At 46.5% G+C, this 13,971-nt stretch overlaps 1 protein-coding gene across 6 annotated transcripts in view; it reads left to right on the top strand.

The window, feature by feature from the left end:
* Positions 1 to 13,762, top strand: part of NQO2 (N-ribosyldihydronicotinamide:quinone dehydrogenase 2) — a 33,156-nt gene extending 19,394 nt beyond the window's left edge. For 4 of the 6 annotated variants that reach the window (XM_065544499.1, XM_074038935.1, XM_065544497.1 and 1 more), the window contains 6 exons: positions 1,303 to 1,394; positions 4,062 to 4,226; positions 7,193 to 7,323; positions 9,801 to 9,914; positions 11,149 to 11,250; positions 13,480 to 13,762. In XM_065544499.1, coding sequence (XP_065400571.1) covers positions 1,388 to 1,394; positions 4,062 to 4,226; positions 7,193 to 7,323; positions 9,801 to 9,914; positions 11,149 to 11,250; positions 13,480 to 13,656 — 696 coding nt within the window. In that variant the 5' untranslated portion in view covers positions 1,303 to 1,387 and the 3' untranslated portion in view covers positions 13,657 to 13,762. The remainder of the gene's footprint in view (positions 1 to 1,302; positions 1,395 to 4,061; positions 4,227 to 7,192; positions 7,324 to 9,800; positions 9,915 to 11,148; positions 11,251 to 13,479) is intronic. The other 2 variants (XM_065544500.1, XM_065544501.1) reach the window with 1 other exon arrangement.
* Positions 13,763 to 13,971: the final 209 nt, after the last annotated feature.

Genomic DNA, 13,971 nt, shown 5'->3' with positions numbered 1-13,971 from the left:
ACTCGGGTTGCTTCCATGTTTTAGCTGTTGTGGAAAATGCTGCTTTGAACATGGGTAGGCAAGTGCTTTTCAAGACCCTGTTTTCAGTTTTTTGGGTTCAGAGTAACAAATGGAATCGCTGAGTCACATGTTGATTCTAACTTACTAATTGTAATTTTTGGGGGCACAGCACCTCCACAGCAGCTGCAGCACTCGACCTTTCCCCAGAGGTGCTCAGGGTTCCAATTTCTCTGCCTCCTCACCCACACGTGCTATTTTCTGGTTTTTTGGTAGTAGTAGCCTTTCGAACGGGTGTGAGATGGGATCTCATTGTGGTTTTGATTTGCATTTCCCTAATGATTAGTGATGCTAAGTATCTTTTCATGGCTTACTGGCCACTCATACATCTTCTTTGGAGAAAGGTCTATGCAAGCCCTCTGCCCATTTTTGCATTGAGTTGTTTGCTTTTTTGTTGTTAAGTTTTATCTGAGCTGTTTTTTCTGGTAGGGAGAGTGGGTTTGTTGGAGGTTCCTTGTCTCTCCCAGAAGGAAGCCAGAATTTCAGAGATGGCCAGGAGGGGGCGAGGCCAAAGGCCCCCCTGGGGAGAGCTCACATTTTTCCGTAGCCCCATTGTGTGCCAGCCACCGCACGCTGCAACTGTCTCTCCCTCACTCTTCTGGGCCGTGCTGTGACTTTGTTGATGAGGAGGTTGAGGCACAGAGCGGTGGAGGGATGTGCTGCAGGGCCCACAGCTACAACGGGCAGAGCTGGAAATTGCACCAAGTCTGTCGGACGTGGGGGTCTCCTCTGGCCTCCGCTGCATCCCTGGAGAATCTCTGAGACTTCTGGTTAGAGCCTGGGTCTAAGCCAACTCCCGTTATTTTCAAGTGAGGGGAAGGGCCAATAATTGCCACTGCTGACCCACCAGTGTCTGGCACCAGCCGAGGAGTGCAGGCTGCCCGTGTGGCGGTTCGCTGATCCCCCAGCCTTCTGCTTGATCTGAAGGGAAAACTGGGGAAGGCAGGAAGGCCAAGGAGCTCAACTCCTGCTTCCTACCGTGGCTTATTTCCTAGGTCCTTTGCTGTATGACTGTCTGGATGGAAGTTTCGGAGTCCTCTCAAAAAAGAAAAAAAGTGGGTTCTGACATCCTGCATGGCTTGTCCTCTGAGTCCTAAGTCTCCAGAAGATTCCTGGCCTCTCTTGAGAGGGCTTTCTCTGATGTGTTTGCATGTCTGTCAGGGAGCAGCAGTGACGCCTGGATGTGGTACAGCCGACCTCACCTGTGCCTCTCCCCACCTCCCCTGGATTCGTTTTGTCTTTCAGACTGCTGGGCTCGCGGAAGAGAGACTGTACTTGAAAGCCCCAGCCACCCACCAAATCAGAGGGAAAGAATCCATCTTCTTACGCCATGGCAGGTAATGATTCACTGTTGTGGAGTAAGACCTTTTTTGGTTTTTTTTGAGACGGGATTTTGTTGTATTGCCCAGGCTGGTCTCAAACTCCTGAGTTCAAGTGACCCTCCCACACTGACCTTCCAAGTAGGAGTTAGACTCTTTTTTTTTTTGACGGAGTCTCGCTCTGTCGCCCAGGCTGGAGTGCAGTGGTACGATCTTAGCTCACTGCAAGCGCCGCCTCCCGGGTTCACGCCTTTCTCCTGCCTCAGCCTTCCCAGTAGCTGGGACTACAGGCGCCTGCCACTGCGCCTGGCTAATTTTTTTGTATTTTTATAGAGACAGGGTTTCACTGTGTTAGCCAGGATGGTCTCTATCTCCTGACCTCGTGATCCGCCCGCCTCGGCCTCCCAAAGTGCTGGGATTACAGGCGTGAGCCACCGCGCCCGGCTCAGGAGTTAGACTCTTAATCAGAAATTGAATACATTGTCATAAAAAATCCAAGCCACATGGAAGTGTATAAACTATCTGGATTATTTTGTTTTCTATTTTCTCACTTGTTTTATTGTTCCTTTCGACTGCCTTCAGAATGTAAGTTCCTCAAAAGTGGGGCCCCGCCTATCCTGTCTTTGCTGTGCCTCCAGGCCCTGAAATTATCCCTGGGCCATAGCAGGGGCTCAGGTGAACCCCAGGAGGCACCTTGGGTAAAAATTCAGTAGGATTCTATCTTTACTTTTGCAACTGCTTATCATGCACATATACACGAACAAACCATCTTGCAACTTTTTTATTTCACCTAACGATATAACATGGAGAGCCTTTCATGTTAGAACACACAGATTCACCTTATACTATACATTATAGTGTAGATTAGGATTTTCGACCTTGGCGCTACCGACATTTTGGGCCAGATAATCCTATGTTTTGGGGGGTTATCCTGTGCACCATGTTTAGCACCATCCCTGGCCTCTGCCCACCAGATGCCAATAGCACCCCTCCCCCACTAACTGTGACAAACCAAAATGTCTCCAGGCATTGAGAAATGTCCCCTGGCAGGCACAACACTGCCCCCAGTTGAGAACCACTGGTGTAGGTATTTCATGTGCATCTATTCTCCTGTGAAGCCCCTGAGTATAGTTCCTTTATTGAAATAAGAGTCTGAGAAAGTGAAGTTAAAATGTTAGCCATTAATCTGACTTACAGAATTCAACCTTTGCAGCCAGCTCAATGCCCTGAAACCCGTTGCTTCAAACTGATATGTGTATTTTCTCCTTAAATCTCATTATGAAAAATTTAAATCAAGAGTTTAACATCCTCTTAAAGGTTACCAGGGTAAATTTAATTAAGCAAATCACCAGGCTGCCTCCCAGAGGAAGTCAGTATATAATCCTGGAGACTCTTAACAATGAGGAAAATACTGCTCCAGAAGCAGTATTGGTGTGAACGATACAGCCAGTGCCGGGAAGGCCTGATTCTATTCCTAGAGTCCTCTTTGTTATCAGCATCACCATGAAAGATGGGCTCCATGTGGCCCTGCCTTCCCGCGAGACCAGCGGGTCTGATTCCTCATGTTTTGTTTAGGTGTCAGATTTTGATGGACCGGGGGAGATGGACGCAGAACCACGCCACACTGAAAGGTGCCTGTAGCTGATATGTGTAAATGTGGGTTAGCATGGAAGATTAATTCCAGCTGTTCTTTATTTTGACGTTAGGGAGCTGGTCTAAACCTTCTTATAGAGCACAATCAAATTAAGTTGGTCTTTTAAAAGATTTAGTGGTGGTATTTTTGAGGAGATATAATTTGACCCATTGTATTTTTGTATATTGGTAATCTCAAGTGATGTTGAGCTATGAATAACTGGATTTTTAAATGCCCATTACTTTAAAACTGCTACCTATTAGAAAGTTTGGTATTTCTGGGGCCAGGTGCGGGGGCTCATGCCTGTAATCCCAGCACTTTGGGAGGCCGAGGTGGGCAGATCACCTGAGGTTGGGAGTTCAAGACCAGCCTGACCAACATGGAGAAACTGTCTCTACTAAAAATACAAAAAATTACCCAGGCTTGGTGGTGCATGCCTGTAATCCCAGCTACTCAGTAGGCTGAGGTAGGAGAATTGCTTGAACCTGGGAGGCAGAGATTGCAGTGAGCTGAGATCGTGCCATTGCACTCCAGCCTGGGCAACAAGAGCGAAACTCTGTTTCAAAAAAAAAAAAAAAGAAAGAAAGAAAAGAAAAGGAAGTTTGGTGTTTCTGGCCAAGTGCGGTGGCTCATGCCTGTAATCCCAGCACTTTGGGAGGCCAAGGCAGGTGGATCACTTGAGGCCAGGAGTTCAAGACCAGTCTGGCCAACATCACAAAACCCTATCTCCACTAAAAATACAAAAAATTAGCTGGGCGTAGTGGCACACACCTGTAGTCCCAGCTACTCGGGAGACTGAGGCATGAGAATCGCTTGAACCTGGGAGGCGGAGGTCGCAATGAGCTGAGATCATGCCACTGCATTTCCAGCCTGGGTGATAGAGCGAGACTGTCTCAAAAAAAAAAAAGCGAGAGAGAAAGAAAAGAAAATTTGCTATTTCTTAGCTTCAATTACTATGACACACCTAAATGTTCAATTTTCATCTTAGTCTCCACTGAATTTAACAGAGAGAGGTTGTTCTTCAAGAGGAACTGTTTCTTACCCTGATTTAGGGAAGAAAGTACTCATTGTCTATGCGCACGAGGAACCCAGGTCTTTCAACGGATCCTTGAAGAATGTGGCTGTAGATGAACTGAGCAGGCAGGGCTGCACGGTCACAGTGTCTGATTTATACGCCATGAACTTTGAGCCGAGGGCCACAAGGAAAGATATCACTGGTGAGTCATGGGATAAATGCTCTATTTGTAAAAACCATCTTTATGTTTTTTACTTTATGTTGACTTCCAGTTGCAAAATGGCATTATAGAAGCAAGCTAGCTTCACTTTCCAAAAACAAATAGATAGCACTGAGATGATCACCAGCAATATCCCAGAAGTCAAATATGAGGATGAAGTAGTTCCCAAGACCACATAAGTGAAAAAACTGCAAGCAGACAGTAAGAGATTGGACTATTATATCCACAACACCCCTCCTCACAAACTACCCAGCACCAACTGTGTGGGAAATTTCCTCCCACATCAGAGGTTCTACACTGGAAAAAGAGATCAAGGTGGACAATCAGCTTCCCAATTTTCTGGGATTCCCAGAAACAGGCAGGAAGGAGACCTGTTCCTGCCTCAACCCACGGGAAACATCAGGAGTGCCTAAAGGAAGAAATATCCCTGACAACAGCCGGAGACAAAGGAGGGAGATGGGAGTATCGTCCCCAGCCCTGGAAACTCTCATCTGTAAATTAGCCAAAGGAGATGCCAAACCAGAGTGGCTGTTCAGCAGCACCACACTGTGGAGGTACATTCAGCAGGTTTCCTGGGCATGAACTGTTAGCCAGCCTTCCAACACTACCATGCTATCCCCTTTGGAACCTCTCATATTCAGGACTGGCATTACTCAGAACAGTTACTAGAGCAGAGGCAAACCCAGGCATAAACCACTATCTAGTGCCGAAAAGGAGGCAGTGACTTAGTAGAGGAAAAAAAAAAAAAGAAATTTAATAAGAAAATTGCAAAGACTTTCTTTTTTTTTTTTTTTTTTTTGAGACGGAGTCTCGCTCTGTCGCCCAGGCTGGAGTGCAGTGGCGCAATCTCGGCTCACTGCAAGCTCCGCCTCCCGGGTTCACGCCATTCTCCTGCCTCAGCCTCCCGAGTAGCTGGGACTACAGGCGCCCACAACCGCGCCTGGCTAATTTTTTGTATTTTTAGTAGAGACGGGGTTTCACCGTGGTCTCGATTTCCTGACCTCGTGATCCGCCCGCCTCGGCCTCCCAAAGTGCTGGGATTACAGGTGTGAGCCACCGCGCCCGGCGAAAATTGCAAAGACTTTCTAAGCAAATATATGTAATAAAAATGAAAACAAGTCAGACATAGAAGACTGAAATAAATAGAAGTCATCCACAAGAAATAACAGTAAACAGGGAACCATAACCTCTCCACATAGACAAAGCAAGGAACCAGTGACTGAATCTAACGAGATGGGACTGTTTGGGCTCTCTGACCAAGAATTCAAAATAGCGGCCGGGCGCGGTGGCTCAAGCCTGTAATCCCAGCACTTTGGGAGGCCGAGACGGGCGGATCACGAGGTCAGGAGATCGAGACCATCCTGGCTAACATGGTGAAACCCCGTCTCTACTAAAAATACAAAAAACTAGCCGGGCGAGGTGGCGGGCGCCTGTAGTCCCAGCTACTCGGGAGGCTGAGGCAGGAGAATGGCGTAAACCCGGGAGGCGGAGCTTGCAGTGAGCTGAGATCCGGCCACTGCACTCCAGCCTGGGCGACAGAGCGAGACTCCGTCTCAAAAAAAAAAAAAAAAAAAAAAAGAATTCAAAATAGCACTTTTAAGGAAATTCAGTAATCTTCAGGATGACAGAGAAAAGCAATTCAGAAATGTATCAGCTAAATTGAACAAAAAGATTGAAATAATTTTTAAAAAATCAAACAGAAATCTTGAAACTAGAAATACATTTGCTGAAAAATTCGTTAGAGGCTCTCAACAGCAGAATGGATGAAGCAGAAGAAAAAATCAGTGAGCTCAAAGACAGGCAATTTGAAAATACACAGAGGATAAAAAAGAAAAAGGTATGGAGATTTCCTATAAAATATAGAAAATTAGCTCAAAAGACCAAATCGAAGAACGATTGGTGCCTAAGAGGGAGCTGAGCAAGAGCAAGGCATAGCAAGCTTATCCAAAGAAATAATAACAGAAAATTTTCCGGAACTTGAGAAAGAGACAAATATCCTGGTCATAGAATAAACAGATTTGACTCAAATAGGACTACCCCAAGGCATATAATTATTAAACTCTCAAAGGTCAAGAACAAAAAGAGGATCCTAAAAGCAAATAACATATAAAGGAGCTCCAGTTCATCTGGCAACAGACTTCTCAACAGAAAACATACAGGCCAGGAGGGAGTGGGACATTTTCAAAGTGCTGAAAGAACAAAACTGTCAACCAAGAATACTGTACCCAGAAAATCTAGCCTTCAACTCTGAAAGAGAGAGAAAGTCTTTCCCAAACAAAGAAAAACTGAGAGAATTCGCCACCACCAGACCCACCTTATAAGAAATACTAAAGGGAATTCAATATGAAAGAAAAACACTAATGCGCAAAAAGAAAACATTTGAAGATGTAAAACCCACTAGTAAAAGTAAGTACACAGAACACTCTAATACTATTAGGTTGTGTGCAATCCACTCATTGCTAGTATTAAGTCTAACAGACAAAGCTATCAAAAACAATAATCACTACGGTGACCTGTTAAGAGTTAGAGATACACAATATAAAATGCGTAAATCGAGACACAAATACTAAAAAATGTGGAGGTGAGCATGAAATTAAAGTGTAGAGTTATTTTTTTAGACCTGCTTGGCATTGAACAGGACATCCAGCCTCTCTTAGGTCTCAGTTTGCTCTCCGGTAAATTGAGAAATACACCAGATTCACCAGTTGTTATGAAGAAAGGTGATGTGTGTAGAGCACAGCACCTGCTAGGTAGGAAGAGCTCAGTCAGTGGCCCTCCCAGACTGCTTCTCTTTCCCTAGCTTGGACCCGGGGTGCAGCTTCTGGTCAGGTTGCAGCAAGTCTTTGACTTGCTCTGAGGAGTCCAGTATACACAGTGCTACTGGGATGGTTGGGATGGGCTGTGGATGCCCACCTAGGAGTGAGAATGTTTGGTCTCTTCCCCCACAGCTGCTCTTTCTAATCCTGAGGTTTTCAATTACGGAGTGGAAACCTACGAAGCCTACAAGCAAAAGTCTCTGGCTAGCGACATCACTGATGAGCAGAAAAAGGTTGGGGAGGCTGACCTAGTGATATTTCAGGTTTGTTTTCCTCCAATTAATATATTGAATCAGATTCATCTTATGTACAAACTCTTTCTGAATATTGAGTTTTGTGCTGCTTCTAGAAGTGGCATCAGTGCTTTTAGCACAGTTGCACACTTACTGAGCAAATATTATAACCTAGTTACAACACCTAGTTACAACACTTCACCTAGTTACAACACTACTTTAAACACTTTACCTAGTTGTAACACTACTTTTAACACTTTACCTAATGGGGTAAAGATATCCATGTAGCCAATATCACTCACTCCAAATCCCGACTGCCATGTAAATAGGAATGAAGGATCTTTCCATTAGCCCAGTGGTCCAAGAATCATCTGAAACCTGCCAGTCTCGTTGCTTCCCTTCTCTTCCAGTTCCTGCCCTGAAACATTCTGGGGCTGCTTGAGAACCACATTTCTATGCACAAATGTTTATCAGGGTAAATCAGGCCAAATGCATCTCCTTAAATAGCCTGACTTAAATATCCTGATCATTAAGAGGAACATCTCTGCTTTCTATCCTCTGAGTGGTTGCTTCACCCCCAACCCAGCCACCTTCCTGTATTTGTTCAGAAGGAGGTGATGCCACTGCAGAGTGAACTGGCCCCACAAAATGGCCTCCAGGAGTGCTCACTTATCAGGCCACTTCCCACCCTGCAAGGAAGATGTGCAGGCATGGCTGTGACTGTGGAAGCCTGGCAGCAGAGTACACACATGAGCTTTGAGGGTATGGTTGGGTTGACAGAAATTCCTGTCCAACTAGAAAGAAAGGGGAGTCTATTATAAGGGCTCTGGTCACTTGGGCCTCCTGGATCCCAAGGGCAGAGCTGTAGCTGCTCTCATCCTTGGATTTCCATCTGCTCTTTTCTGCCTCTTGGCTCTGTTCTCTCTCACTGCATGCCAGGGACTGGATCCCCTAGATCCAGAATTTCCAAGCATGGGATCTGACTGGTTCAGATCGTGTCTGCTTTCCAACCCTGCTTGAGGATGGGGAATAGGTGGGAGAACGAGAGCACTGTTCTCATGAGCCCACCATGTGAGTGCAAGGCAGGGGATAAGGGGCATGTGACCACTTTCCAGACAAAACCACATGTCCAGAATGATGAGGTTCCCAAGCCTTCAGAAAAGCAACCTGCATGTGCGGGAAGAGGGCTGCCTCATCCCTACCCAGGCTTGCCTCTGTGCACCCTTTCCTGACACCAGCCCTTTCTTTACTCAGTGACCGTGAGCTGCTAATTCGGCCAAAGTGCAGGATATTCTTCGTCCTAATTACAGGTGGGTGGACTCATAGTCCTCAGGCCTGGGTGACCATGCAGTTTACCATCTGTGCTTTAATACCATGCCAGTACGACGGGCCTGTATCCTGGGGCACGTGGTCCCAGCAGAACCACACTGAGCTCTCTGCCCTGCTTCTCCTGTCCCCCTCGGGTCGGCCGGCCACATGGAGCCCGCTTCTCCTCCTCGCTCCCACTCCACTCCCATAACCCGGTGGCTGGGTAGGCTAAGACCTGGCCTTTCTATAATGGCCTTTGTTTTATTTCACTTCATTTCACTCCATTTCCCTACCTTCTCTTTTTTTCTGATACTTTGTCCAGAGGGTCTGCATTATAAGTTATTTTTTTATTCAACATTAATAAAAATGTCATTCATCACTACTACACCACTAATATCAGAGCCCACCACTCACTGAGCTTTTATTCTGTTTGGGGCACTGTGGTGTGTCCTCAAATCCTCACCAGAATGCTGTGAGCTGTGAACTATTAGTAGCCCTATTTGATGAATCAGGAAAAAGGAGGCACAAGGAGGTCAAGTAACTTGCCAATGTCACACAACAGCAGGTTGTGGAGCCTGGGTTTCAATGCCAAGTCGTGAGTTTTCTATTGAAAGCACACGAGACATTGGCTTCCACCTTTGATAACAGATGATTGCCTATGTTTATTTCCCTTCCCAGGCGGCAACACTGGATGTAATGTTAGGGCATCTATGGGATAGGGAGATCTTACAGCTGGTCTATGGAATACAAACATATGACTTTAGTTGGTGTCAAAATCCGTAGCCGCTAGCACCTAACTCAGTCCGACTCCCAGATGCTAACAACATGCCCCAGGCAGGGGAAAGGGCATGCTTTTCCCCACCCTTCCTTTCGATTGGCTTAGTCAGAGACTGCTGCTCCAATGCCAGCGTCATGCAGAGCTCCTCATCCCCTCCCTGCCTGCCCGGAGCCAGCATCAGGGGCTGTCATCACTGGGGGATGCAGAGCTACCTGTAACAGCAACAAGGACCACTGTCATCCCCTTCCCGTCTCACGTCCCCACTGCACCTTTCAGAGCTGACCACACGGGTTACCCTCACCTGCCCAGCTGCCAGGGAAGAGGAGGGCTGTGGGCTTCATTCCAAATCACCAGATAGACTAAACTAGGAAACCTGAGGTGAGCCGCAGCCTCAGTTTCTCTTTGGTGTTGTCGCCCACAGTTCCCGCTGTACTGGTTCAGCGTGCCGGCCATCCTGAAGGGCTGGATGGATAGGGTGCTGTGCCGGGGCTTTGCCTTCGACATCCCGGGATTCTACGATTCCGGTTTGCTCCAGGTACGGCTCTTGGAAAAGGATCGCTGTGGATAGTTGGAGTGAGGGGACGGAGGGATGCATCTTCTATCAAGTTATATTTCTAGTTTGCTTTCTTTTCTTAGCAAATATTCATTGAGCTCCCACTATGTACAAAGCACCATGTACTGCACACAGTGGGCATGGCGCCATGTCTGAAGTCGTGGAGCTTTTTATCTAGTGGGGCTGCAGACACATCCACAGCATACCACGCACATGGCAAACAAGGGAGTGGGCCAGGTGTCAGGTAACGGGGGACCTGGGCAACCTTATGTGGGCAACCCAGCGGTCAGCCCTGGCTCCAGAGGGAGTACCTCCTTCTTGGTGCAGAGTCCAGTCCTGGCCTGGCACACGTTCACTCCCCTGAGCATCATGTGCCTGCTGTGAGACCAAGATCCTGTGACACCCACATGGCAGGGTGAGGAGAGCTTGGAACCTGGTAGATGTGCAACACGTGGTAGCTATGAATTCTTACTAAAAGAATGATTTTTAAGGCCGGGTGCAGTGGCTCACACCTGTAATCCCAGCAATTTGAAAGGCCAAGGAGGGTGGATCACTTGAGGCCAGGAGTTCGAGACCAGGCTGGCCAACATGGAACCCTGTCTCTACTAAAAACACAAAAATTAGCCAGGCATGGTGGTAGGTGCCTATAGTCCCAGCTACTTGGGAGGCCGAGGCAGGAGACTGTCTTGAACCTGGGAGGTGGAGCTTGCAGTGAGCCGAGATCACATCATTGCACTCTAGCCTGGGCGACAGAGTGAGACTCTCTCTCAAAAAAAAAAAAAAGGAATGATTTTTAAATTCTAAAATCTTCAGAAAATAAATGCATGTAAGGGAAACATACTGAGTAACCAAGATGTGTCTTGGACCACGAATGGTGCTACCACTTACTGAGCGGCTCTGTGTGCTGGGAACCTTGTCCTGTGGTCAGTGCCTTGGCTGTATCCATCACACATGGCGTCATGGAAACCTGGTTTCCACCAGCAACCTGGGCATGTTAGAGCTTCTGTGTTGGCTTGGTCCATTCACTTGGATTGTCTCCTCCTCCTGTTGGGATGTCACTGTCACCTATGGATGGGAGTGTTACATTTGTCCATCCCTGGAGGGTGCCCACACGCATGTTCCCTGCTGGCTGTGCTAAGCCCGTGTGCTGGAGGCTCAGTAACATTTCCTTCCTCTTCTGGAGTCCACACAAATGCATCTGCTTTCTCCCTTGCAGGGTAAACTAGCGCTCCTTTCCGTAACCACAGGAGGCACGGCCGAAATGTACACGAAGATGGGAGTCAATGGGGATTTTCGATACTTCCTGTGGCCACTCCAGGTAGACCAGCTGCAAGTGGATCCCTTGCTAGTTGGCACACGCACACACAGACACAGATGCACACATCTATACACACACACGCGTGCACACACATACATGCCCTCAGCTCCCCGAGGGGTGAGATGAGATGGGATGGAAGCGTGATGCCCCACACCATTTGGACTCCCCTGGATACAGAAAATTATAACATTTTGACCCTTTTAAATGTTTTACTTGACAGATTTGAAAAGCTTGACTGATAGGGAAAATGTGCCCTAATGACAGCTTTTGATATAGTTTGGGCAGAAGCTAAGCCAAGCCTGCTTAGCCTGATGTCTGCTCTTGGTCAGCAGAGAAGCCCCCAGGTGGCCCTGCGCGTGTTGTGATCCGTGCGGGTGAAGCTGTCCACATGCTCTGCCAGTGCTTGGTGACAGCAGCACTGCCCTTGGACCCTGGCAAGTGGCGCCCCAGGCCCTACATTCTGATGGCCGCATGCTGGCCTCTGCTGGCCATGCCAACCCCCATACGGGCAAGGGGCCTATGGAGCCAGCCCACACCCACCTCCCAGGCATGGTGGCATGTGCCTATAGTACCAGTTACTAGGGAGGCTGAGGCAGGAGGATCACTTGAGCCCAGTGAGCTACGATCATGCCACTGCACCCAGCTGGGGCAACAGAGTGAGACCTCATCTATAAAAATAATAAAATAAATCTTAAATAAATGTTAATAAATAAAATATGGCATTATAATCTTAGGGGACCACTATTGCACATGCAGTCCATCACTGATCAAAACATCATGCAACGCATAACTACATGTGTTAATTGGCTGTTCAATTAAAACTTCATAGTCAATTTAAAAAACAAGACAAAGAAGAAAATTAAGAAACAGGCCCAAACATGGCAATAAAACAATAGCTATGAAAAGATTAAACTTTTCTATGAAAAAATGGAAACTCTCATGCTGAGTCATAAAATAAATAAATAAATAAAATCATGTTGCCTGAGGGGAAAAAAAATGTAAAAAGTGGTGTGTGGGCCTCTCACTCCTCACCTGACAGGGCAGGCCTAGGTGAGGGTGTGGGTTTTAAAGGACGTAATGCAGAGGGCTGAGTGTGATATTTTTAGAAAAAAAAGTGATCCTCTTTGAAAGGAGAAAGTAGGCCGGGCGCGGTGGCTCAAGCCTGTAATCCCAGCACTTTGGGAGGCCGAGACGGGCGGATCACAAGGTCAGGAGATCGAGACCATCCTGGCTAACACGGTGAAACCCCGTCTCTACTAAAAATACAAAAAACTAGCCGGGCGAGGTGGCGGGCGCCTGTAGTCCCAGCTACTCCGGAGGCTGAGGCAGGAGAATGGCGTGAACTCGGGAGGCGGAGCTTGCAGTGAGCTGAGACCCGGCCACTGCACTCCAGCCTGGGCAACAGAGCAAGACTCCGTCTCAAAAAAAAAAAAAAAAAGAAAGGAGAAAGTATGTGGTTCCAATTCCTTACAGTCTACTGAAGGAAATCATAATTTACAAGCCTGACTTTGCTTCTTCACAGGCGAACGGGTCTCTTATGTGTCATTAGCCAAGTTCAAATTCTTCTTGCTTTTAAAAAAAATCTTTACTTTTTTTTCAGTTTGCAGAAGTACATTTTATGGCAAACAAACAAACAAAAAGAGACAATATGAAATATAAAAAGAGAAAGTCCCTTTAATCCCCCCACCTCAGAAAGAATCACTTTAAATCATTTGATTTATTTTCTTAAGGCCTATATATTTTCTCACATACATAATTTTTATTATAGGTTTATTACGTTTACTGCTCTTATGGTATATCGTAAATACTGCTTAAAATTCGTTGTTGTTTTCATTTAACAGATATCTTGAACAAACTTCCATGGTACACATTACAGCTAGAATAACCTCATTCTGGAATAATCTATAGTGTGAATGTACCATAATTTGCCCAATCAAGCAGAACTATCATGTTTGGTGTCTGAATCAGTTGCAAGGATTGTAGGTTAATTGCAGTTATAAAAATAGAACTTGGAAATTCCAGCTGCCCCAGCTTCTTCACTGCTCTTATGCAAGGCTTGCATCCTAAAGCCATAGGGAAGTTTAGCTTTCACTTGCCTTGTAACATTAAGGTTGTTTCATGATTTTTTGAAGGTTTGTTTCACACCATTTCCCCCCTTACATCATTTAACTGAATGGTATGTAACAGGTGTAGTTTCTAATGAGTTCTTTTCCTCCCCTGTGGCTTTAGCACGGCACATTACACTTCTGTGGATTTAAAGTCCTTGCCCCTCAGATCAATTTTGCTCCTGAAATTGCATCCGAAGAAGAAAGAAAGGAGATGGTGGCTGCATGGTCCCAGAGGCTGCAGACCATCTGGAAGGAGGAGCCCATCCCCTGCACGGCCCCCTGGTACTTCGGGCAATAACTCTGTGGCACGTGGGCATCACGTAAGCAGCACACTAGGAGACCCAGGCGCAGGCAAAGAGAAGACGGTGCTGTCATGAAATAAAATTACAACATAGCTACCTGGAGATACTTTTTTCTTTCTATTTTGTTTGTTTGTTTGTTTGTCTTTAATTTAGCTTTAAGGAGTACATGGGCGGTACTGTTTCAGGGGAATATTGTGTGGCGCTGGGGTTTGGGCTTCTATTGATCTCATCACCCAAATAATGAGCATAGTTCCCAATAGTTTTTCAACACTTCCTTTCCTCCCTTCCCGCTTTTGGATTCCCAGTGTCTA

This window comes from Macaca fascicularis, chromosome 4 (genome assembly GCF_037993035.2).
Source record: "Macaca fascicularis isolate 582-1 chromosome 4, T2T-MFA8v1.1".
NCBI classification, from domain to species: Eukaryota; Metazoa; Chordata; class Mammalia; order Primates; family Cercopithecidae; genus Macaca; species Macaca fascicularis.
This window is presented reverse-complemented; position numbering and strand designations above follow the sequence as displayed.